Genomic DNA, 25153 nt, shown 5'->3' with positions numbered 1-25153 from the left:
TTAAACATGTGTTATATGTTATGGACATAAGTATTTTTTGATATTCCCACAAGTACTTGACTCTTTAAAAAAGTCAAAATTACTTTGTTATTCCTATATGCTGTGTCTAGTTTTGCCTTTTCTCTTTGTAATATCTTATATTTGACTGGAAGATAGAGAAAGCTACCATTTTCAAAATTGTGCTGTATTTAGCCAGCTTCATTTGCATTCTTAAACTAGTCCCAGTCTAAATTTTGGAATTTTTGAATCACATGCAAGTTTGGCTTACATCTGGATGCCATACATCTCCATCAAATCTATAATCCCAGCTGCCATGCATGTCAATAATAGTCAGCCAAATCAGACATCTGCGCTTCTTGCATAGGTTAAGGGCATCTTTGGCACCATGTAGCCAAACACCTGCATGTTTATTTTCATATATACTGGACTATATGTTTATATGCTCTTTGTTATTTACAGACTAAGACTTATATCGTTTTGATTTATCAGTTCTTTAGATCTTGTTTACTTTCTTATGACGCTGAAATTCTTTCTATGTCGTTTCAGGATCTTCTGTTTTTGGCTTGCAGTCATCCAGATAATAGAACCACGATTACTTCAATTGCAGAGTGGCCAGAATGGATTTTGGAGGTTTTGATTTCTAATCATGAGGTTAGTGTCACACTCACATGCCTTTTATTTTATTTTCTAATTCTAATGAGAATCGTGTTCAGGTGAAACAGCACATAAACTGCATTATGTCATTTCACCGTATTTTTAATTTAAATTTTTGCTATAGATGGGAGCTAAGAAAAAAGCAGATGGTGTAAGCATGAGTGAGATTGAAGACCTCATACACAATTTCCTGATTATCATGCTGGAGCATTCAATGCGACAAAAAGATGGGTGGAAGGCAAGATAATTTTTTAAGCAGAATATTCTCAGCAACATACATGTGTTGTAGTGTCGCAGCCATCGCCTATCCCTTCGCCGTGGATAGGTTTATGATGGTTGTAGCATGGCCAAATGCATTGAATTTATAATGAAATCTTATTTTGTTTCTGTCCATACAACTATTTAGGACGTGGAGGCAACAATTCATTGTGCAGAGTGGCTCTCAATGGTTGGAGGATCTAGTACTGGGGACCAAAGAATAAGGTAGCCCCTTCACTCTTGGGTAACTTGTTCAAGAATAATTCAAGAAATTTATTCTAAAATATCTGCACTCAGAAGCCTAGGATTTAATTCTCAAACTCCAAAGGCAACACTATTATTTTCTCTGCACTATCTTTACCCCTTTTTTGTTACTGGGATTTTTGCCTTGCTTTTTACGGCAACCTTCTGCACCTATTCTTTTTAAGGCGTGAAGAATCATTACCTATTTTCAAAAGGAGATTACTGGGTGATCTGCTTGATTTTTCTGCCAGGGAGCTTCAAGTTCAGGTAATTCTCCTTTTCTTGACATGATCTCTGCCTTCTGAGCATGGATCTTTTATTTGCATGATATGGACAGTTGTATCTTATATCTTTTACTGTTGCTACTTTCTGTAGCTAGTTTTCTCTTATCATGCTCATGCATTGAACTGTTGATTTTCTTTGTCTCTCTTCTAAAAAAGTGTTGTTGATAATAATTGGGGGAAAATAGGAATACGTTCAGAAGTTATGTAGATTATGGTTATGGGTAATTCTTATGATCGAATTGTAGAGTTGGTAGCTTTGACTTATGTTCCCTACTCCCTTTGCACAAGAATATAACATGTGGGCACCTAGAAGCAATAGCACTGCTATGTAATGACAATTTTTCTGTTATGTTGTCAGTGCCACCTGACTGCATTTTCTGTTTTTAGCTGATTGATCCTGGACTGTCATTGTAATACTGTTATTATAATCCTGAATGGTTTACATTATATCATCTTGACGCAGGTTGTTGCAATGTGATAGTTTTGCCGCAAGTTATTTGGCTGTTGTTTTGTAATGTTTTTCTTTTGCTTGTATGTAAAGCAGACTGAAGTAATTGCAGCGGCTGCAGCTGGTGTTGCAGCTGAGGGTTTGTCTCCTGAAGAAGCAAAAATTCAAGCTGAGAATGCTGCTCATCTCTCAGTAGCTCTAGCGGAGAATGCAATAGTTATTCTGATGCTTGTAGAAGATCATCTGAGGTCGCAAGGTCAACATTTTTGCACATCCCTTACAGGTGATAGCATCATATCTTCCGCCTCAATGGCTTCATTGGTTGCTAGTCGATCAAATTCTTTGGGCACAGCTGGGAAAGAACCTACAGCTGCTGGGACCTCAAGACGGTCATCTTTGTCCAGTGATGCTGGTGGCCTTCCGCTAGATGTATGTAATACACCATGGCTATATGTAATTACAGTTCGTCATTTATTTGCATTATTTTGATGAACTAATTATTTGGCTGTCCTAACCACTCTTCAAATTTGAGCAGTTATACTTATATGTGCACTGTATTCATCTGTCCTAACCACTCTGGCCCTGCACTGGCGGCTGGCCCTGCACCGGCGGATCCGCAGCCCCTGCAGGGCGGCAGCTGCGGTCGCGGCCCCCGCGTCCGTGCCCGCGCCCGCATCGGCGGCGGCAGCGGGCTGCACGACCAGGGCGGCGGCAGGGCGCCAGGCGGCGGCGCCAGGGGCCAACCAGGCGGCGGCGGCTGCAGGGGAGCCGGCGGCCGGCCCGGCGGCGGCAGCAGAGGAGGAGATGAGGGGAGGGAAGGAGGAGAGAGGAGGGGGCCCTGGCGGTCGGCGGCCGGCCATGGCTGCCGGTGGCGGCAGCGGCTGGGAGAGAGGAGAGGAGAGAGGCTAACCCTAGGCTAATGATACCATGTAGGAGGGAATAATGGATGTATTCCTCCAACCCTAGAAGGGTGGGTATATATAATTCCTATACATGGGCCTCTATACACATGGGCTCAATATACACCAACACCAGTCTTATTCCGTGTTCCTAGCTTACTATTACCAATTTATCATTATATGGGTAAAATGCCTGAATATTTCACTAGAGCAGTTATTTACCTTAGTGGGCAGGGTACTTGGTCCTATTAGTTCATTATATGAGGTGAGAACAAATTATTGGTATGATAAATGCTAGGGTTGGAGTTGGTGCTTGATTAACATGCTAATACCATTCCTGCTACTTCCTTAAAGAGAAATCCCGCAATAAAGTTCTAAACACATAAACGTGACAGTGTGAAATACGCCCAAATTGAAGGTGCTATTGGATGATCTTATTCCTGGATTCAGTGAAAGCTTTTAATTGTACATATCTTGGTATCTAGTGAAAATTAAAAATAATTAACTGGTGACTGTTCCTAAATAGCTTATATTAATAGACAATTGCCAACAGATTGTTGAATTTTATCTTACGAATGCTCTGCATTTTTGTCTGCTATGATTGAAGCAGTTGCTTACTTCTATGGCTGACGCAAATGGACAAATACCTGCTGCCGTGATGGAACGTCTTACTGCAGCAACAGCAGCTGAGCCATATGAATCTGTCAAACATGCATTTGTGTCTTATGGGAGCTGCATAGCAGATCTTGGAGAAAGTTGGAAGTACAGAAGCCGTTTGTGGTATGGTGTTGGCATTCCACCCAAATCTGATATATTTGGCGGTGGTGGAAGTGGTTGGGAATCTTGGAAATCTATTCTAGAGAAGGACTCAAATGGGATTTGGATTGAACTTCCACTTGTGAAGAAATCAGTTGCAGTGCTGCAGGCACTTCTGTTAGATGAATCTGGACTTGGTGGTGGTCTTGGTATTGGAGGGGGATCTGGCCCTGGTATGGGGGTTATGACTGCCCTCTATCAGTTGCTAGATAGCGACCAACCATTTCTTTGCATGCTCAGGATGGTTCTTGTTTCGATGAGGGAGGATGACAATGGTGAAATTGATGCTTTTACGAAAGACGTTAGCGTAAAGGATGTAGCATCAGAAGGAATGAGTCCTCAGGCTGGAAGCATGATGCCATTTGATGGTAACAGTTATTCATCTCCGAGAAAACCTCGGTCTGCACTTCTTTGGAGGTAACTTCATCATTTTGCAAAGTCAGATTCACTGCTATCTTCTTGTGGCTGAATTAACAAAATACATTTAACTGTGCTAAACTGCTAATAGTTTCTCAAGAAAAGTGTTAATGCTGCTTGTTAGGAGTTGAACGATTGTTATAATTTAGTAAAGGTAAGAACTTCAATGTTAGTAAGTACTTCATATATTATGTTGAAAGTATAAGTGAATTGCCCATGTTTCCCCATTAGCTAGACTTTTAGGTGCAACTGTTCAATGTATGCAGATCTATATGGTATTAGGGCGAGTGGTCTTGAACCCTTGATCTTAGCCGGCACAATTTAATAAAAGAATCTTTTGCCCGCTCCTATTCTACTTCTAAGGCCTGAGGGAGCCTCCACATGGGCGAGAGTGTCGAGTATAGTAAATTGCCAACCTTTCCCCTTAAGCTTTCAGGTGCAATTGGTTGATGCATGCAGATCAATATATTACATGATAATATCTAGGTGTTCTTTCAGTCTATTATGGCTGGTCATTCTTCTTATTTCATGGGTTGTGACTGCAGTGTCCTTGGCCCTATCCTGAATATGCCAATTACAGAGTCTAAGAGACAGAGAGTTTTGGTTGCTTCCTCTATTCTCTATTCAGAGGTGAGTTTCTTTTGCATTTTTCACCTAAGCATGTAGTCTATCTCATAATGAATTAAAGGTGATGCCCCTGAGTGGACTAACATACTTAACATTGCTTCTGCCTTTTTCTAATATTTTTCTTCATGCAAGTGCTTTTCTTATTCTGGAATTTGTTGGCAACCAAATGTGCCTTAACAAGTTTTGAAATATTTTTTTATCCCCACCCCACCCACCCTTTCAGCCCCTCACTTGTGTAAAATCGATCATTGTGAAACCATATTTTGCGGGACCTACATACATAGTATTTTCCTAGTTTATATAGATTGATATCCCATGTCCTAGTCTGCTTCATATCTTCCTAACAGAAGGTAGTCTTAGTCTTGTTCAGAAATCAGTCAATCAAGAATCGGTCTTGTAAAGGGATTTGCCTACTGAACTCGGCTATGATCAGAGCCTCTTCTCAATGCGAGAAGCCTGTAGATTAGAGGGTGATCAGCCCTTATCTCAACATGTAATCTGGTATAATAGTAGTGTTTATCTTCGATATGGCAATATTATCTGCTAACGTGCACAAATGCATGCTCATGCCTCCACCTTCCTCTCCCCTCCCTCCTGTTTTGATGTTTGTCTAGGAGAGAATAATGGATGTATTCCTCCAAACCCTAGAAGGGTGGGATATATAGATCCTATACACGGGCCTTTATATAAGGGCTCACATATACAATAACACCCCCCGCAGTCTGAACTACTAGTGCAGCGGTGTTCAAGACTGGTCAACAAGAAAGCCAACACCCCCCTCCGCAGTCTGAACTACCGGCGCAGCGATGTTCAAGACTGGACAAGAAGAGAGTACAAAGGACAAATACCCCCCCCCCCCCCGCAGCCACAACTAGCCACCGATTACGTTGAGGATGGAACGAAACTTCGAGAAGGTCGAGGAGGGCAGTCCCTTGGTGAAGATGTCAGCAAACTGGGAGGTAGTCGGGACATGGAGTACCCGAACATCGCCGATGGCGACTCTGTCGCGCACGAAGTGTAGGTCGATCTCCACATGCTTCGTCCGCTGATACTGGACGGGGTTGGTGGAGAGATACAAGGCGCTGACATTGTTGCAGTAGACGAGCGTGCTCTTGGCGAGCGGGCTGTGGAGCTCCGCCAAGAGCTGTCGGAGCCAGGACACCTCCGCCACGCCGTTAGCAACAGCTTGGTACTCCGTCTCAGCACTGGAGCGGGAGACAACCGGCTGCCGCTTGGACGACCAGGAGACCAGGTTGCCGCCCAGGAAGACGGCGTAGCCGGAAGTGGAGCGTCGAGTGTCCGGGCAGCCAGCCTAGTCAGCGTCGGTGTAGACCACCAACTCAGCGGAGGACGAGCGGTGAAGCACTAGGCCGAGGTCCACAGTGCCACGGACGTAGCGGAGGAGACGCTTCAGCGCAGTAAGGTGTGACTCCCGGGGATCATGCATATGGAGACAGTCCTACTGAACAACATAGGTGAGTTCCGGCCTGGTGAAGGTGAGGTACTGCAACGCGCCAGCCAGACTCCGTTAGGCAGTTGGATCAGCCACCGGATCACCCGGATCACCCAGATCAGCAGACAGCTTCGCCTGAGTGTCGACAGGAGTGGAGCAGGGCTTGCAATCAGTCATCCCAACCCGCTCCAGAATATCAAGTGCGTACTACCGCTGGTGAAGGAGAAGACCAGACGGGCGAGGCTCAACAGTGACGCCCAAGAAGTGGTGGAGCTGACCCAGATCCTTGATAGCAAATTTTTGCTGCAAAGAGGAGATGACACTCTGAAGCAACTGCTGACTGGAGGCTGTGAGCACAATGTCATCGACATAGAGCAGCAGATATGCAGTCTCATCCCCACGGCGGTAGATGAAGAGAGACGTGTCCGACTTGGTCTCGGTGAACCCCAATGTCCGCAAGAACGTGGCGAACCGAGAGTACCAAGCCCGAGGAGCCTGCTTCAGACCATAGAGAGACTTGTTGAGCCGGCAGACCATATCCGGACGACTCGAGTCCACAAATCCTGGCTGAGAGCAGTAGACAGTCTCCGACAGAGTGCCGTGAAGAAAAACATTCTTCACGTCCAGCTGGTGCACAGACCAGGAGCGCGAGAGCGCAAGTGAGAGGACCGTGCGCATAGTAGCAGGCTTCACCACTGGGCTGAAGGTCTCATCATAGTCCACACCAGGCCGCTGAGTGAACCCCCGGAGGATCCAGCGAGCCTTGTAGCGCTCCAGTGTGCCATCAGCCTGACGCTTATGCGTCCAGATCCACTTGCCAGTCACCACATTTCAACCAGACGGACGCGGCACGAGGTCCCATGTCTGGTTGGCAAGAAGGGCCGCGTACTCTTCCATCGCGCGACGCCAGTGAGGATCCGCCAAGGCGTCGCGGACAGAGGAGGGTAACGGAGAGACCTGCAGCTCTCCCTCGGTGGCGGAGAGAGTCGCGGCCTGAGACGCCATCCGCCGAGTCACCTTGGGATGAATATGCCGAGGATCCCGATGGATGACTGGCGGGTGGTACACCTCTGGCTCGGCTCGAGAGCGAGTCGGCGGAGGCGGCGGCGGCGACGGCTCCGGTGTAGGCGCCGTAGGAGCCTTCGGAGCAGGAGGTGGCGCCAAACGACGCCGGTACACCTGCACCGGTTGAGCGTACCGCTGCGGCGCCGGTGTCGGCGCCGAACGACGCCGGTATACCTGCACCAGCTGAGCGTACCCGCGCAGGTGCAGGGGAAGGCACCGGGGCCTTTCGTGGCGCAGCGGGAGACACCGGGTCCGCGCGCGGCACGACCGGAGGTCCGGGGGCCGCGCGTGGCGCGGCCGCGGTTACCGGCGCCGTGCTCGGCGCAGCAGGGATCATCGGAAACGGTGCCGGTGCACCGTGAAAACCTGCAGGGAAAGGACAGAGAGGTAACGGTGGCTGAACCACCGGGTCAGTCGGAAACAGAGACTCCAACTCGGGGTCAGGAGGAGTGGAGGAGGTGGAGTAGGGGAAATCCGACTCGTCAAAGACGACGTGTCGGGAGATGAGGACGCGGCGAGAGGTGAGGTCAAAGCATCGATACCCCTTATGGTCAGGGGAGTAACCGAGGAACACACAACGAGTCGAGCGGGGCGCCAGCTTGTGAGAAGCAGTGGCAGAGGTGTTAGGGTAACACGCACACCCGAAGACCCGAAAGTGGTCGTAGCGAGGAGGGGTACCGAAGAGAGCGTGGTGTGGAGTGGGAGCAGGGGAAGCAGTGGACGGAAGACGGTTGAGCAGGTAGGTGGCGGTGTGGAGGCTCTCAGCCCAGAAGCGCGTGGGCAGAGAGGCCTGGATCAGAAGAGTGCGCACAACGTCGTTCGTTGTGCGAATCATCCGCTCAGCCTTGCCGTTCTGAGGAGAGGTATACGGACAAGACATACGGAGCTGAACACCCCGAGAGAGGAAGAAGGAACAGGAGGTGGAGTTATCGAACTCCCGTCCGTTGTTGCACTGGACGGCCTTAACGGTGAGGCCGAACTGAGTGGACACCCATGCAAAGAAGTGGAGGAGGGTGGGAAAAGTCTCAGACTTGGCGCGCAAAGGGAAAGTCCAAGAGTAATGAGAGAAATCATCCACCACGACTAGATAATATTTATAGCCAGACATGCTGAGTACAGGAGATGTCCACAGGTCACCGTGAATAAGATCAAAAGCATGCGCAGCATGCGAAGAAGAAGAAAACGGAAGTATAACATGACGACCTAGTTGGCACGTATGACAGAGGTGCTCAGCAGGAGCCCTAGTACATGGAACATCGGTACTACGACTAAGCTGAGCCAAAACGTCGCGGCCGGGGTGTCCAAGCCGGCGGTGCCAGGTGGTGGAAGAAGGCGTCACGACAAAGACAGTAGACGAAGAAGAAGTCGAAGACGGAGCAGCCGAAGAGTAAAGGGGCCCCGGGCTGTCACATCGGAGGAGCGGACGCCGGGAAGCCGAATCCTTCACAGTAAGACCAGAAGAGTCAAATTCGATAGAACAGGAGTTGTCAGCAGTAAACTGGCGAATGAAAAGAAGGTTGTGAACAATCTGAGGAGCAACGAGAACATTAGGAAGACGACGAGCAGAACCCACGACGGTGATAGGAAGGCAAGACCCATCACCAACCATGATAGAAGAACAAGAGGGGTGTGAGGGTCGGACAGAAGAAAGGATACCGGAATCAGGAGTTGTGTGGAAGGAGGCACTCGAGTCGGCGATCCACTCGGTGCTGACCAGCGGCGTCAGTCTCATGGTGCTGAAGGACTGCGCTAGAGCGGCCTGGTCCCACCCCCCAGGCCGGGTCGGCTGCTGGCTGGGCTGAGCGGGCGGGGTCCAGTACGGCGCGGAGAGGGGAGTAGCACCGGTGAACATGGCCGCCGGCTGGAGCTGAGGACGAGGCCCCCCTCCCGGACCCTGGAACGGCCACATCGAGATGCGCCCTGACAATGGGTAGCTGAATGATGGCCAGGGCGTACCTCCAGGGGCAGTGGCAGAAGCGGGAGTCGGAGGCGCGCCCCGACGGCCCCCACCGGTACCGGTACCCCCAGAAGCAGGGCCACTAGTGCCGCCGCCACCCACCCCCCCCGACGACGACGTCCACGGCCTCCCCCACCTCCGGTCTGCCCGGTGGGAGCAGCACCAAGGAGAGAGGTGGCAGGGGCGGCGGAGGAAGCCGGTGGAGCAGCGACGAGCGCGGTGGAGGTGGGCGAGGGCGATCCGGGCGCGAGACCCCTGGTGATCTTCTCGAGGGCGAGGTCGTCCCGGACCTGCAGGAAGGAGGGGAAGGGCCTCTGGCGGGCGATCCAGCTCTTCAGGTGGTCATAGTTTCTGCTCAGGCCCCGCAGGACATTGAGCACCAAGACCTGATCGGACACCGGATCGCCGAGGTCGTGAAGAGCATCGGCCATGCCCTTCATCCGCCGGCAATACTCACCGACGGAGAGGTCCCCCTGCACGATGGTGCGGAAGGTGGCGTCGAGCTGGAGGGCGCGGTACTCGGCGTTGTCGAGGAACTGCCCCTTGAGCACCACCCAGGCCTGCCGCGCGGTGCCGCCGTGGGTCCTGACGAGGTCCTTAAGATCTAGGGTGATGGTCCCAAAGATCCAGGACTGGGCGACGCTGTCGAGGCGCAGCCACACCACGTCCTGTGTTTCGATCGGCGAGTCGACGAGGACGTGGTCGTCGAGGGCGTAGCGGCGGAGGGTGAAGAGACCTGGTCCCGCCAGCGGCCGTAGGAGGAGGACGCAGGGTCGAGGAGGATGGAGACCAGAGCCCTGATGTTCTGGACGCCGGCGGCCTGGAGGTGGAGCTGGGCGACCATGGGGTCGGTCGGGTCGTACCGGGCTCCAGATCCAGCGTGCGTTGCCTGGTGGGAGGAAGAGGCGCTGTTCTCGAGGTCGACGTGCTGGCCGGAGGAGACACGGAGGAAGTGCTCCGCCTCGGCGACCCGGAGAGCGAGGGCGTCGGCCGTGGCACGCTCACGCTCCCAGGCGAGGGCTGCCACGCGAATCCGCTCCTGGGCCGCCGAAGCCTCCGACTTGGCGGCGAGGAGGGCCGCGGCGAGAGCGGTGTCGGCCTGCTGCCCGCGGAGGGCGGCGCCGGCGAGCGGCGCATCCGCGGGCGCCATCCCGAGTCCGGACCACGCGGTGGGGCCGTCAGGGAGGGGCTGTTTCCCCGCTGCGACGGCGGCGCGGTGGGCGGCGGCGGCGGGTGGAGCCTGCAGCACTGGCACCAGGGGGCCCGTGCCCCCTGCACCCGCCACGCCCCCAGCAGCAGGGGCGGCGGCAGGGTCAGGGAGGTGGGGCCAGGCGGCCGGGCCCGAGGCCCCTGCGCCCTCCGCGCCTGCGCCTCGCGCGCCCGCAGCAGCGGCGGCGGCGGCGGCGGGATCTGGCAGGGGCGGGGCGGGAGCCGGCGGTTGCTGCACGACCAGGCCCCAGGCGGCGGCGGCAGGGGTGTCGGGGGGCCGGGTGACGGCCGGCGCAGCGGAGGGTCTGGGGCCCCACGCGGCGGATCTGGCGACGGCAGCGGAAGAGGAGCCGTCGGGCGCGCCGAAGCAGAGGAGATCCAGGCGGCGGTGGCGCCCGAAGCAGAGGAAGAGAGGGGAGGGAAGGAGGAGAGGGAAGAGAGGGGATGAAGGGGTGGCTCCGACGGCCGGCCATCTCGCTGCCGGCGGCGGCGGCAGTAGAGGGAGGAGAGGAAGAGGAAAACCTAGGCTAATGATACCATATAAGAGAGAATAATGGATGTATTCCTCCAAACCCTAGAAGGGTGGGATATATAGATCCTATACATGGGCCTCTAGATGAGCCTCTGTACATGGGCTCAAATATACACCAACAATTTGATTTGTTTTCTTTTCAATGCTCACAATACTTTTCAAGTCAAGATTTTCATGTTGGACAAAACTAGAAGTTATTCTTGACCTCTCCTAGTTTCGTTGTTTTTTATGCTGTACATGCAAATGATTTTGAACAATATCTTATCTTTGCTCATCCAAATACTAGCATCATTATTGAGTCAATGATGAGGTTGTAAATAAATGGGCGTACCGTGCTTATCATTTAGGCTTCTCCTGTTTTGTTAATCATATTTTAGTAATTCTATTTCTATTTCTACTTGGGATATAAAGAAGGTATTATTTGTTGGTCATTAGAGTTTGTGCTATCTTACACTTGATGCAGGTATGGCACGCTATTGGCAGGGACAGGAAACCTCTAAGGAAACAGTACATTGAGCTGATTTTACCACCATTTGTAGCCATCCTTAGAAGATGGCGGCCTCTTTTGGCTGGTATTCATGAGCTTACTTCTTCAGATGGTCAAAATCCACTGATTGCTGATGATCGTGCTTTGGCAGCAGATGCATTACCCATTGAGGTACTAGTTACTTCTCCCTGGAAGCCAATCATAACTCGAGACAGTGCTATTGCTTAATGCTGTACTGATGACATTCTGATACTACTATACTTTTAGTGTGCAGTGTGCTTATTTTACCCACATTTTGTCTTTAAACTAGGAAAAGCTGCAAATCTGAAAAATATTTATCTTTTGCTATAGAATTATGAAATACAATAGTTGGGTTGGTTTTAATCACCTGTAACTAACCACAGGCTGGTAGCTTTAACTTAATGAAACGCTCTGTGTGTTTCTTCGTTTGATGTTTTAGGTGTGAAAAATGTTCTGTATGGTATAGGATTTCTAGGAAATACGTAGCTACATCGGGCCTGTTTGGAATGCACGCAAGGATATCAAGGGGAACAGCTAATTTTGTCATGTAATCCAGAAAAAAAGTTCCTGCATCACAAATTGAACCTTAATTAATGGTAATGCTACGTTTTACAAGATTAAAATCTCTTTGAATATTGCTCGCTAGGCTTAAAGAGGTTTGTTTAAGGGACATCCACATTTGATGTGATTGCGAATGACACAAAGCTTTGTTGGGGTATATGGTCATCTTGTTCTATCCCTAATAAGTGTGCACATGTATAAAATATCAAGGGGAAAAGAATGGAGGGAGAATTATTTACATGTTCACCTAATCTGGTAACAAGAGCATTGTTGCGAAGCCCAGAAGCTAATAATTATTTGTATGCTTCAAGTCACAACTTCTGATATTTGATCTAATACGCTAATAATCAATAAATCATGCATGCTTTACTTTTTGCTTCTTGTTAAACATAGTATTTACTGTTGTGGACATTGATACTTAAACTGATCTCTGTGTCCAAATATTCCGGATGTACATTATGTTATTTACATGATTATCCTTGTGAAGAACTTTTAGAAAAAACTGGTTATTGGTCTTGTTTCATTTAAAGATTAGTAACTTAATACAATATGTTATCATGTCTTCTCCAGAGAATTCCCTATTGATTGGAAATCTTTTTGTTTCATTTCTTTGAGCTCAGGCTGCACTTTTGATGGTATCACCTGGTTGGGCTGCTGCTTTTGCATCACCACCAGTTGCGATGGCATTGGCCATGATGGCTGCTGGTGCTTCAGGGACAGAAACAAGAACACCTCCTAGGAATACCTTGAATAGGCGTGACACATCATTGCCTGAGCGCAAAGCAGCAGCAAAACTACAGACTTTCTCAAGTTTCCAGAAGCCTATCGAAACAGCAGCTAACAAGCCTGGGTCCACCCCAAAGGACAAAGCAGCAGCAAAAGCTGCTGCGCTGGCTGCTGCTCGTGACCTTGAACGAACTGCTAAGATTGGTTCAAGAAGGGGCCTTAGTGCTGTAGCAATGGCAACATCAGGACAACGGAGGAGTTCAGGTGATATCGAGCGTGCAAAGAGGTGGAATACTTCAGAAGCTATGAGTGCTGCTTGGATGGAATGCCTGCAATCAGCTGATTCCAAGTCAGTTGCAGGAAGAGATTTTTCAGCCCTTTCATACAAATATGTCGCAGTTCTTGTTTCGTGTTTAGCCTTAGCACGAAACCTACAACGGGTTGAGGTAAACCGACTTGGGACTCTTAATGTTTGTTATTTATATAATTTTTGATATATAACATAAATTTGGGAAAATGCAGATGGAGAGGCAAACACTAGTTGATGTGTTAAATCGGCATCGTGCATCAACTGGACTTAGAGCATGGCGGCATCTTCTTCATTGCCTAACAGAGATGGGTAGACTATATGCACCTTTTGGACAACCACTGTGCACTCCTGTTCGTGTATGTACTGATTATAATTTATTTTTATTCTCTGTTTTCCTGCGCTGTTTCATCTTCATGGAAATAGCACAATGTTGACCTGGTTATATTCAATAACCATTTTGCCTACTCCGTGTTGCAGGTTTTCTGGAAATTAGATTTTACCGAAAGCTCTTCAAGGATGAGAAGATTTATGAAAAGAAACTACAAGGGATCTGATCATCTAGGCGCAGCTGCTGATTATGAGGACAGGAAGCTTCTTAGTGTTGCTGCTCAACCAAATGAATGCAACTCCGAGGATGCTAATTCTTCACTAACAAACTCACTTCCATCATCTGCTTCTGTAATCATGGCTGATGCAATGTCAATGGATGAAAGAAATGTGGAAAATGAGCAGCTCGAAACTGATACTACTCACAGCAGTGTTGATGACGATCAGCTTCAGCATTCTTCAGCAGCAGATCAACAATCAGTAAAAGGATCAGTAGGTTCAAGAAGTTCTGACATTTGTGCTGATTGGAATTTGGTTAGATCTACAATTCTTGCACCCAGTTATGTGCCAAGTGAAGCTGATGAGAGAATTATTGTTGAACTCTCATCCTTGATGGTGCGACCATTGAAAGTTGTCCGAGGAACCTTCCAAGTAAGTATTAATCAGTCGTGAATCTTACTTGTGTCATGAGCAGTTCTTGAAAGTTCACAGCTGAGTTTTATTTTTCATGCATTGACTTATAGGCATGGTTGTCATTAGCGTGTTCTAGTAGAATTCATATTTTAAAAGGGAACGTATTAGGTGCAAACTAACCTCTCCGTGCAAACTATGGAAACTTCAATCTGGATCATCGGATCAACATCCAAGGGGCATGGGGGATTGGGTAATTTTACATTTTGGACCCGCCCTTTGATTGGGTAATCACACTTTTGCAAATCTCCCCTCCCACCTCCCTGCGCCCCTCCCCTTGGATGTTGGTCCGATGGCCCAGATCGAAGTTTCCATAGTTTGCACGAAAAGGTTGGTTTGCACCTAATATGTTCCCATTTTAAAATGTCTGATTTTTATTATTAAGGCCATCAGTTAAAGATATGCCAATTAGCTAATTGCATACTCTTCAGCTTCAGTACAGCATTATCCTTATCCTGGTTACTGAAGTATACTGCAAAGTAGTTAAAATGTTCTGGTGGTTACTTGCTGATACATGTACTAAAATTAACATCTTATTTGAGCTGAAAATGCAAAAGGACCCGTGTACAGCTGGTGACATTGCATGTGTCTTTTTCATAACATTTTATTTATGTCCTTTTTTAACTGCAACAATTTTAGGTGTCACAATATTCTAGTTGAAATACTTAATGAACAGCTACATTTCAGGTTTTCAGTAACTATAGGGTACAGTGTGTTAGGGAATATACTCATTGTATTCCTCCAAACCCTAGAAGGGTGGGTAATATAGTAGCTGTACATGGGCCTCTAGATGGGCCTAACACATGGGCCATATGCGCTGTACATACATACACCAACACCCCCCCGCAGTCTGAACTACCGGCGCAGCGGAGTTCAAGACTGGACAACAAAGAAAGCACACACAGGGACAACACCCCTCCCCCCCTCCGGCAGCCACAACTAGCCACCTGCTACGTTGAGGCTGGAGCGAAACTCCGAGAAAGTCGAGGAGGGGAGACCCTTGGTGAAGATGTCGGCAAACTGGGAGGTGGTCGGGACATGGAGGACCCGAACATCGCCGATAGCAACCCGGTCGCGAACGAAGTGCAAGTCGATCTCCACATGCTTCATTCGCTGATGCTGAACGGGGTTGGTGGAGAGATACACGGCGCTGACGTTGTCGCAGTAGACGAGCGTGCTCTTGGCGAGCGGACTATGAAGCTCAGCCAAGAGCTGTCGTAGCCAGGACGCCTCCGCCACGCCGTTAGCAACAGCTCGGTACTTTGCCTCAGCACTGGAGCGGGAGACAACCGGCTGCCGCTTGGACGACCAGGAGACAAGGTTGCCGCCTAGGAAGACGGCATAGCCAGAAGTGGACTGGCGAGTGTCCGGACAGCCAGCCCAGTCAGCGTTGGTGTAGACAACAAGCTCAGTAGAGGAAGATCGGTGAAGAACCGGGCCGTAGTCAACAGTGCCACGAACGTAGCGGAGGAGACGCTTCAGCGCAGCAAGATGTGACTCCCGGGGATCATGCATATGAAGGCAGACCTGCTGAACGACATGTGAGGTCCGGCCTGGTGAAAGTGAGGTACTGCAAGGCACCAGCAAGACTCCGGTAGGCAGTAGGATCAGCCACGGGATCACCCATATCAGCAGACAGCTTCGCCTGAGTGTCGACAGGAGTGGAACAGGGCTTGCAATCAGTCATCCCAGCCCGCTCCAGAATATCAAGTGCATACTGCTGCTGGTGAAGGAGAAGGCCAGAAGGGCGAGGCTCCACAGTAACACCCAAGAAGTGATGAAGCTAACCAAGATCCTTCATAGCAAACTCCTGCTGCAGAGACGGGATGATGCGCTGAAGCAACTGCTGACTGGAGGCTGTGAGAACAATATCATCAACATAGAGTAGCAGGTATGCAGTCTCATCCCCACGACGGTAGATGAACAGATAAGTGTCAGACTTGGTCTCTGTGAACCCCAATGTCAGCAAGAACGTGGCAAACCGAGAATACCAAGCTCGAGGAGTCTGCTTCAGACCATAGAGAGACTTGTTGAGCCAGCAGACCATGTCCGGACGACTGGAATCCACAAAACCTGCCGGCTGACTACAGTAGACTGTCTCTGATAAAGTGCCATGGAGAAACACATTCTTCACATCCAGCTGATGCACAGGCCATGAGCGAGAAAGAGCGAGCGAGGACCGTGCGCACTGTAGCATGCTTCACCACTGGACTGAAGGTCTCATCATAGTCCACACCAGGCCGCTGAGTGAAACCCCGGAGAACCCAGCGAGCCTTGTAGCGATCCAGTGTACCATCAGCCCGACGCTTATGCGTCCAGATCCACTTGCCAGTGACCACATTGCAACCAGACAGACGCGGCACAAGGTCCCACGTCTTGTTGGCAAGAAGAGTCGCGTACTCCTCTTCCATCGCGCGACGCTAGTGAGGATCCGCCAGTGCGTCGCGGACAGATGAGGGTACTGGAGAGATCCTTGGCTCTCTCTCGGTGGCGGAGAGAGTCGCGGGCCGAAACACCCCAGCCACCCGCTGAGTCACCATGGAATGAATATGACCAGGGTCCCGATGGATGTCGGGCGGGTGGTACACAGCTGGCTCGACACGAGAGCGAGTCGGTGGAGGCGGCGGTGGCGACGGCTCCGGTGTAGGTGGCGGTGGAGGCGGAGCCGTCGAGCGGCGCTCGAAGACGCGCACAGGGTGCGCATAGCGCACTGGAGTCTCCGGGGGCGGAGTTGGAGGCCGTGGGTCCGGCGCCGGTGCCGGCACCGAACGACGCCGGTACACCTACACCGGCTGAGCGTAGCGCGCAGGCGCAGTAGGAGGCATCGAGGCCGCGTGTGGCGCAGCAGGAGACACCGGGGCCGCGCGTGGCGCAGCAGAGATCACCGGAAGCGGTGTCGGTGTACCAGGAAAACCTGCGGGAAAAGGACAGACAGACAAATGTGGCTGAACCACCGGGTCAGGCGAAAACAAGGACTCCAACTCGGGGTCAGGGAAAGGTGTAGAGGAGGTGGAGTAGGGAAAATCCGACTCGTCAAACACAACGTGTCGGGAGATGAGGACCCGGGGAGAGGTGAGGTCAAAGCAGCGGTACCCCTTGTGATCAGGGGAGTAACCAAAAAACGCACGAGTCGAGCGGGGCGCCAGTTTGTGAGGAGCAGTGGCGGAGATGTTAGGGTAACATGCACACCCGAAGATACGAAGGTGATCGTAGCTAGGAGGGGTACCGAAAAGAGCGTGGTGTGGAGTGGGAGCAGGGGAAGTCGTGGACGGAAGGCGGTTAAGCAAGTAGGTGGCGATGTGTAGACTCAGCCCAGAAGCGGGGAGGCAGAGAGGCCTGGATCAGAAGGGTGCGCATAACATCGTTCGTCGTGCGAATCATCCGCTCAGCCTTGCCGTTCTGGGGAGAGGTATACGAACAAGACATACGCAGCTGAACACCCCGAAAGAGGAAGAAAAAACGGGAGGTGGTGTTATCGAATTCATGTCCATTGTCACACTGGACGGCCTTAATGGTGAGGCCGAACTGAGTAGACACCCAGGCAAAAAAGTGGAGAAGGGTGGGAAAAGTCTCAGACTTGGTGCACAATGGAAAAGTCCAAGAGTAATGAGAGAAATCATCAACCACCACCAGAAAATATTTATAACCAGAAATGCTGGGTACAGGGGATGTCCACAGGTCACAGTGAACAAGATCAAAGGCATGCGTCACATGCAAAGAAGAAGAAGAAAAAGGAAGTCTAGCGTGACGACCTAGCTAGCACGCATGATAAAGGTGCTCAGCAGAAGTCCTAGTACAAGGAACATCGGTACTACGACTGAGTTGAGCCAAAACGTCGCGGCCGGGGTGACCAAGTCGGCGGTGCCAGGTGGTGGAAGACGATGTCGCAGCAAAGGCAGCAGACGAAGAAGAAGTCGAATGTGGAGCAGCGGAAGCAGGAGGACGAAGGGTGTAAAGGGCCCCCGAGCTATCACATTGGAGGAGCGGACGCCGGGAAGCCGAATCCTTCACAGTAAGACCAGAGGAGTCAAATTCGACTGAACAAGAATTGTCAGCTGTAAACTGGCGAATAGAAAGAATGTTATGAACCATCTGAGGAGCAACAAGAACATTGGGAAGACGAAAAAAATCAGGAGTAGAACCCACGGAGGTGACAGGAAGACAAGACCCATCACCAACCATGATAGAAGAAGAACAAGAAGGATGTGGGGGTCGGACAGAAGAAAGAATACTAGGCTACTAGCATCTGGGGTGGTGTGGAAGGAGGCACCCGAGTCAACGATCCACTCGGTGCTGACTGGCGGTGTCAGCCCCATGGTGCTGAAGGACTGCACCAGCGCGGCCTGGTCCTCCCCAGGCCAGGTCGGAGGCTGGCTGGGCTGAGCGGGTGGAGTCCAGAACGGCGCGAACAAGGGAGCAGTACTGGTGAACATGGCTGCCGGCTGGAGCTGAGGACGAAGCCCCCCCCCCACCATGAAACGGCCACATCGAGATGCGCCCTGACCATGGGTTGCTCAAGGATGGCCAGGGCGTACCTCCAGGGGCAGAAGCAGGAGCCGGAGTCGGCGTGCCCCGATGACCCCTTCCAGCACCACCAGTAGCAGTACCACCACCACCACATCCCCCCTCCCCCGACGACGCCCACCGCGGGCCCCCCCACCCCCACTCTGCCCGGTGGGAGGAGCACCAAGGAGAGGTGGCAGGTGAGGCGGAGGAAGCCGGTGGAGCAGCCACGAGTGCGGTGGAGAAGGACGAGGACGATCCGGTCGCGGGACCCCTAGTGATCTCCTCTAGAACGAGGTCGTCCCGGACCTGCAGGAAGGAGGGGAAGGGCCTCTGGGGGGTGATCCATGTCCGCAGGTGGTCATAGGAATATTAATTCTATTTAAATAGAAGAACCTGGTTTAGGAACCCAACAATATTCTTTGGTTTCTGGACTCTTTAGAATGAAAATCTACATGGTCCCTTTTCTCATATGACGTGGCAATGAATCCATGGGCAATGTTAACATCTTTTTTTCTTCTCTTGAATGAATAAATAATGTTAATAATACTTATCACTTTTGTTGCAATGGCTTAAAATGCTTGGTATTTCTTTGATTCAATGTATTCTGTGAAACTATCTTTGCTACTTAGCATGATATATGTTATATTCTGCTCTTCAGGTTGTGCAAAATTCGTAATATTTCTATTGTCTAGTTTGTGGTTTTCTTTCCTAGCTGTCATTTCGTATCAAGCCTTGTTGGAACTGTTTGGTTTAATATTTTTACTAATGATTGATTGTTCTTCTTGTATCGTCTTCACCTTTATCTGCTAATGGATGTCATTTGCCCCCCTATAATTTTCTTTCCAGGTAACTTCAAAGAGGATTAACTTTATCATTGATGAGCGCTCAAGTGACAGTAACGTTGATGATGCTGCATCTACTAGTGGACAATGCGATCAACAAGATAAAGATCGAAGCTGGTTGATCTCATCACTTCATCAGATATATAGTAGACGGTAAAACGTTACTTTCTCATCTGTGCTGCTGTTATAAATTATTTTCTGGTCTATCATCTAATGTTTATATCAGTTCTGTTGGGGAAATAATTGTTTTGCTATTGAGATGAATGAACTGTACTCTGAGTTTGTTACATATTACCTTACCATATAGTTTATTTCATGTGTCGTTCACTCATTTTGTGGGTTGAAATGACTTGTGCAGATACTTGCTACGGCGAAGTGCTTTGGAATTATTCATGGTAGATAGGTCAAATTTCTTTTTTGACTTTGGGGTACATCCTTAATGAAACACTACTTCATAATTTTAATTACTTACCTGCCACATCTGAGTAACTATATGTCTACTCAATGTAGGACATTGAGGCACGTAAAAATGTTTATCGGGCGATTGTTCACGCCAAACCTCCGAACTTGAATGACATCTTTCTAGCTACCCAGGTTTGTGTTAGGTGTACTTTAACTAACATCTAGCATTACAATATGCAACTATAGGCAATCATGTGACCCTTTTTATTTCAGAGAGCTGAGCAGATTCTTAAAAGAACTCAGTTGATGGAGCGCTGGGCTAATTGGGAGGTACACAGACATTGTCCTATGCCAGTTTGTTGGTAGGTTTGATATCTAACTATGTCCGATTTGTTCAGATTAGCAATTTTGAGTACTTGATGGAACTGAACACACTGGCTGGGCGCAGTTACAATGATATTACTCAGGTCAGTATCCTGCACAATTTGTATTTCTGGTCGAATCTGGTGACTTGTCATTCTAATATTCTTTTTATCTGCTTGTGCAGTACCCTGTTTTTCCCTGGATAGTAGCAGATTACAAATCCAGAGTGTTGAATCTGGATGATCCTTCGACGTATAGAGATCTTTCAAAGGTTGTCATGTACCTATTTGGCTATTTATTGCTCCTGTCTTTTGCTAATCACTAACCATAGCAGGTATTATTTGATACAGCCAATTGGAGCATTAAACCCTGAACGTCTAAAGAAGTTCCAAGAACGGTACTCTACATTCGAGGATCCAATCATCCCAAAGTTTCATTACGGTTCACATTACTCCAGCGCTGGCACGGTATATCTTCTTAATAAAGATGAATCCAATGTTTACTTAGAATACTGACTATGCAAGTATGCATTATGCTGTGCAGAAGTACTTTGGGCTGTATTTTAATTCTGTGTAGAGCACCCAACATTCTTGTGCTTGATCAATTTGTAAATTGTAATAAGCATAAGGGTGTGTTTATAACTTTGGTGTGTTGCAATTCTCCTTGTTGATATTGTTCTAATACTTAGAAAACTGGTTAGTGCATAAATTATTGTCCAGTGCATACTTGATTGTCGCAATGTTTGATTTGTGTACTGACTATTATTACCTTTTCAGGTTTTGTATTACCTTTTCAGGGTGGAGCCTTTTACGACACTGTCAATACAACTACAAGGCGGCAAATTTGACCATGCTGATCGCATGTTTTCTGATCTTTCTGGTACATGGGATAGTGTTCTCGAAGACATGAGCGATGTAAAAGAGCTAGTAAGTCTACCGACAAATGTCTGCGGTTCTTTCCATGGATATTTACTGGTTAGTGCATAAATTAAGTGTAGATTGTAGCAATCTAATTATCTGATGGTATTCATCTAGGTACCTGAGATGTTTTACCTTCCTGAGGTATTTACCAACATAAACTGTATCGACTTTGGGACAACTCAACTTGGAGGAAAGCTAGGTAATTGCATTTAAACTTAAGTCAACTATACAGCTGAATACACAAATACGTTATGCAATTCTGGGTACCATTGCAGATTCTGTACAATTGCCTCCCTGGGCTGAGAACCATGTGGATTTTGTCCATAAACACCGGAAGGCTCTTGAGAGTGAGCATGTCTCTGCTCATTTGCATGAATGGATTGATCTTATATTTGGGTATGCTCTATGTTATTCTAGCTGTACCATGCTCTTTGTCTCTGTTCATTTGCATTAGTGGGCTGATTTCATATTTGGATTCGGTCCATGTTATTCTAGTTCTACCACTTTCATGTGTGCTTTCAGTTTCACAGACATACCCCAGCTATGATGTAGGTGTATGCCATGGATGTTTTGCTCTATCTTTGATGAACTCTAATGAGTTGCATGTACAATAATATCTTGAGTTGGATATATTATGTACAACTATGAGATATTCTATATTGGAAATTTTGTCTTTGCCTTTCGTATTTCTTGGCTCCTAAGTTAGATATAAAATGGTCTGGATGGATTATTCTTGGCTTTAGCAATTCATCAATGAATTTCTTGCTTGTATCATCCATCAATATGATGTCAAGCATCCTTTTTGGTGGTTATTCTGAGGGGCCAGTTCTTATGTTCTCTTCACCATGTCTCACATACATCACCTTTTCATTTTTTACGACTCGCCAGTTCTCATGTTCTCTTCACCATGGTTAACATACGTCACCTTTTCGTTGTTGACGACTCCCTTTTGCAGTTATAAACAGAGGGGCAAAGAAGCCATAATGGCCAACAATGTATTCTTCTACATCACATATGAGGGAACTGTTGACATTGACAAAATTACAGACCCAGTAAGTAGCAGGTTGCATGAGCTATTGTACATGTTTTCGAGTAGCTTTTGTCTAGCTTTTCATGATTTATCGGAAATTCTTTAGGTGGAACGGCGAGCTACACAAGATCAAATAGCTTACTTTGGACAGACGCCATCTCAACTTCTGACTGCCCCTCACATGAAGAGGAAGCCATTGGCAGAGGTCTTGCAACTACAGGTAATTTTATAATACTCCCTCTGTTTTAAAATATATGCGTTTAGGACAAGCTAATTATATTTAAAACTAATTATTGTTGTTGTTTAGCCTGTCGTTAGTTGTGTTAGGGTTCTAGGCTGATTGCTGGTGTGAACTGGTATGTCAATGGCAATTAAGCAACTAATATATATATATATATATGAAAATAAACTCCAGGTTTAGCCTACGGCACCCAAATTTACTTAAGGTACGGAATGAAGATTTATATTGCTGGGAACCCTCTAGCATATACCATTGTAGTGACTCCATTGGAAGAGCAGAAAAGCACAATTTCACCAGTGAAGCTGGTTTCCTCATGTGAATTTTTTATGGCAATGGGAGAACTAACCATATCATTCGGGGTAATCCATTAAAGCAGGAATGGAAGCTCAAAATGCTTTGGATGTATGTGGGTGGTAAACCAGGGTTAAAATTGGTCCAGAAACTGGTCTTGATTGCATTCTAGTTGTTTTCTAAAAAGAAAAAAATAATCTTTATCAACCTAGGTGGAACTAGGTGCCATTGTAAATAAGAAGAAATAGGCACCCAAATTTTGAGTCGGTGAGGACTCGATCATAGGTGGTGAGATGTACGATGGTGGATTTATTGAACATATATGAATCTAGCCATCTACATAATTTCTAGAGATATAATTATTTAAAAATTTATTGTCCATTATCTCTATTTCCTTTGTCATTCTTCACGATAGAGAAACATTTCTGGCAGCTCCTATGCTACATAAGTAACCACTAAATATAATATAGTACTTAAGTGTTCCTTTACTGTCATACACTCTGACACTCATACTTCATATTCATAGTATAATAGGTTATGTGGCTCACTAATATTTGGCATGGCTTGACCCTTAAATCTACTGTGCAGACAATATTCCGGAATCCAAATGAACTTAAATCCTATATGCTTCCACATTCAGATCGTTGCAATGTTCCTGCCAGTGCTATGCTCGTATCAAACGACTCTATTGTAGTTGTAGATGTAAATGTTCCAGCAGCTCGTGTGGCACTTCACCATTGGCAGCCTAATACTCCAGATGGTCAAGGGACACCTTTCCTTTTCCATCATGGTAGAAATGCTGCAAATTCAACCAGTGGCGCACTCATGCGCATTTTCAAAGGATCTGCCGGTGCTGCAGAAGATTATGAGCTCCCAAGGGCTATAGCATTTGCCGCCTCTGCAATCCGCAGTTCAGCAGTTGTTGCTGTCACATGTGACAAAGAGACAATTACTGGTGATTATTTCTTTCTGCTTCTTACTATCTCTGTAGATTTCTTTTTGTACATTTACTTGGTAATAACATACGTGATGATCTACTTCGCTCTTCATTCTTTTTTTTTCTCATCTCACTTTTTGTGATGGCCGTACTTTGCACCCATTGCCTACTGCCTCAGCACACTATTGTACTTCTGGAATTCATGAAAGCATTGCAGTGTTCTGCCATAATATTCCAAATTTAAACTAAGTCTACAGAAGAAACATTATGGGACGTACAATGACTCAGTGCTAATTTAGTTTTATGTATCTTATTAGATTGTATGTTGAAACTGTGAGTTGTTAGGGGATTAAGTAACTCTCCTACATAAATTAAAGTATTGGGTTTTCTGTTAAGACTTTTAGGCTGGCAGTCCACACTCCACAACCTCATCATGCTTTGGCTATATAACCTATTCTGAACTTGCTTATCATCTTGATGGAGTGTGATATGGTAGTTACAGGCTGGCTCAATTATTTTGTCACCATTCCTTAAATCTGCTTATAAATTCTAAATACTGTTTTGCTCAATGATAGGTGGACATGTTGATGGTTCATTGAAGTTGATATCTCCAGACAGAGCAAAAACAATTGAAACTGCTTCTGGACATCTTGCTCCTGTGACATGCCTTGCACTGTCCCCTGATAGCAACTACCTCGCGACAGGGTCTAGAGATACCACAGTTATACTCTGGAGGATTCATCGGATAGGCTCCTCACATAAGAAAAATGCTACAGAACCTCCACCGACTACACCATCGACACCGCGCAGTCCTCTATCCAGCAGTGCTAGCAGCCTCTCAGAAACAAAGAGACGTCGAATTGAAGGTCCTATGCATGTAATGAGAGGACATCTTGGGGAAGTTGCCTGCTGTTCTGTTAGTCCTGACTTGGGACTTGTTGCTTCATCATCAAACACGTCAGGCGTTCTTCTACATTCCTTGCGCACGGGCCGGCTGATGAGGAGGCTTGATGTTGCTGAGGCACATGCAATATGCTTATCTTCTCAAGGAATCATTTTGGTCTGGAATGAATCAAAGAAAACATTATCTACCTTCACTGTCAACGGACTCCTTATTGCTACCTCAGTTCTATTACCTTTCTCTGGACAAGTTAGTTGCATCGAGATTTCAACTGACGGCCATTTTGCTTTAATTGGAACATCTTTGTTCAACAACTACAAGTGTGATGAGAGTACTGAAACTGGGCATCATGAACTTGGACCCGATGGCAAGGATGGTATATCAAAAGATTCAGAACAATCTCAAACTGAGCAGTCTGTTCATGTGCCTTCAATCTGCTTTGTTGATCTGCATAAACTTAAGGTTGGCATTAAGAACTTGGATTCACCTTCATTGTTGTCCTTTGTGCTATGCTCACCAGATATGTTTTCAGGTTTTTCATACACTGAAGCTGGCAAAGGGCCAGGACATCACAGCAATTGCTCTGAACAAAGAGAACACAAATCTTCTAGTTTCTACTGCTGATAAGCAGCTAATAGTCTTCACTGATCCAGCTGTAAGTATCGTCAGTTCCTAATTATTGCCCATGTTAACTGAATATATGAAAAATAATTGCTGTAAAAATATTTAAATACAA

At 47.7% G+C, this 25153-nt stretch overlaps 1 protein-coding gene across 1 annotated transcript in view; it reads left to right on the top strand.

The window, feature by feature from the left end:
- LOC120642736 (BEACH domain-containing protein C2-like) overlaps nucleotides 1–25153 on the top strand; it is a 37338-nt gene that overhangs the window by 11602 nt on the left and 583 nt on the right. The window contains exons 5-30 of the mRNA XM_039919308.1: nucleotides 547–651; nucleotides 779–892; nucleotides 1061–1137; nucleotides 1341–1422; nucleotides 1984–2316; nucleotides 3397–4019; nucleotides 4565–4649; nucleotides 11326–11520; nucleotides 12552–13103; nucleotides 13180–13323; nucleotides 13445–13945; nucleotides 19337–19485; nucleotides 19691–19760; nucleotides 19843–19926; nucleotides 20008–20064; nucleotides 20133–20201; nucleotides 20282–20368; nucleotides 20448–20564; nucleotides 20874–21023; nucleotides 21132–21216; nucleotides 21293–21413; nucleotides 21973–22069; nucleotides 22154–22267; nucleotides 23168–23534; nucleotides 24092–24879; nucleotides 24950–25072. Of these exons, the coding sequence (XP_039775242.1) occupies nucleotides 547–651; nucleotides 779–892; nucleotides 1061–1137; nucleotides 1341–1422; nucleotides 1984–2316; nucleotides 3397–4019; nucleotides 4565–4649; nucleotides 11326–11520; nucleotides 12552–13103; nucleotides 13180–13323; nucleotides 13445–13945; nucleotides 19337–19485; nucleotides 19691–19760; nucleotides 19843–19926; nucleotides 20008–20064; nucleotides 20133–20201; nucleotides 20282–20368; nucleotides 20448–20564; nucleotides 20874–21023; nucleotides 21132–21216; nucleotides 21293–21413; nucleotides 21973–22069; nucleotides 22154–22267; nucleotides 23168–23534; nucleotides 24092–24879; nucleotides 24950–25072 (5289 nt within the window). The remainder of the gene's footprint in view (nucleotides 1–546; nucleotides 652–778; nucleotides 893–1060; nucleotides 1138–1340; nucleotides 1423–1983; nucleotides 2317–3396; nucleotides 4020–4564; nucleotides 4650–11325; nucleotides 11521–12551; nucleotides 13104–13179; nucleotides 13324–13444; nucleotides 13946–19336; nucleotides 19486–19690; nucleotides 19761–19842; nucleotides 19927–20007; nucleotides 20065–20132; nucleotides 20202–20281; nucleotides 20369–20447; nucleotides 20565–20873; nucleotides 21024–21131; nucleotides 21217–21292; nucleotides 21414–21972; nucleotides 22070–22153; nucleotides 22268–23167; nucleotides 23535–24091; nucleotides 24880–24949; nucleotides 25073–25153) is intronic.

This window comes from Panicum virgatum, chromosome 7K (genome assembly GCF_016808335.1).
Source record: "Panicum virgatum strain AP13 chromosome 7K, P.virgatum_v5, whole genome shotgun sequence".
Classification (NCBI taxonomy): Eukaryota; Viridiplantae; Streptophyta; class Magnoliopsida; order Poales; family Poaceae; genus Panicum; species Panicum virgatum.
Note: the sequence above shows the minus strand (reverse complement) of the source record. Positions and strands in the feature narration are given on the sequence as shown.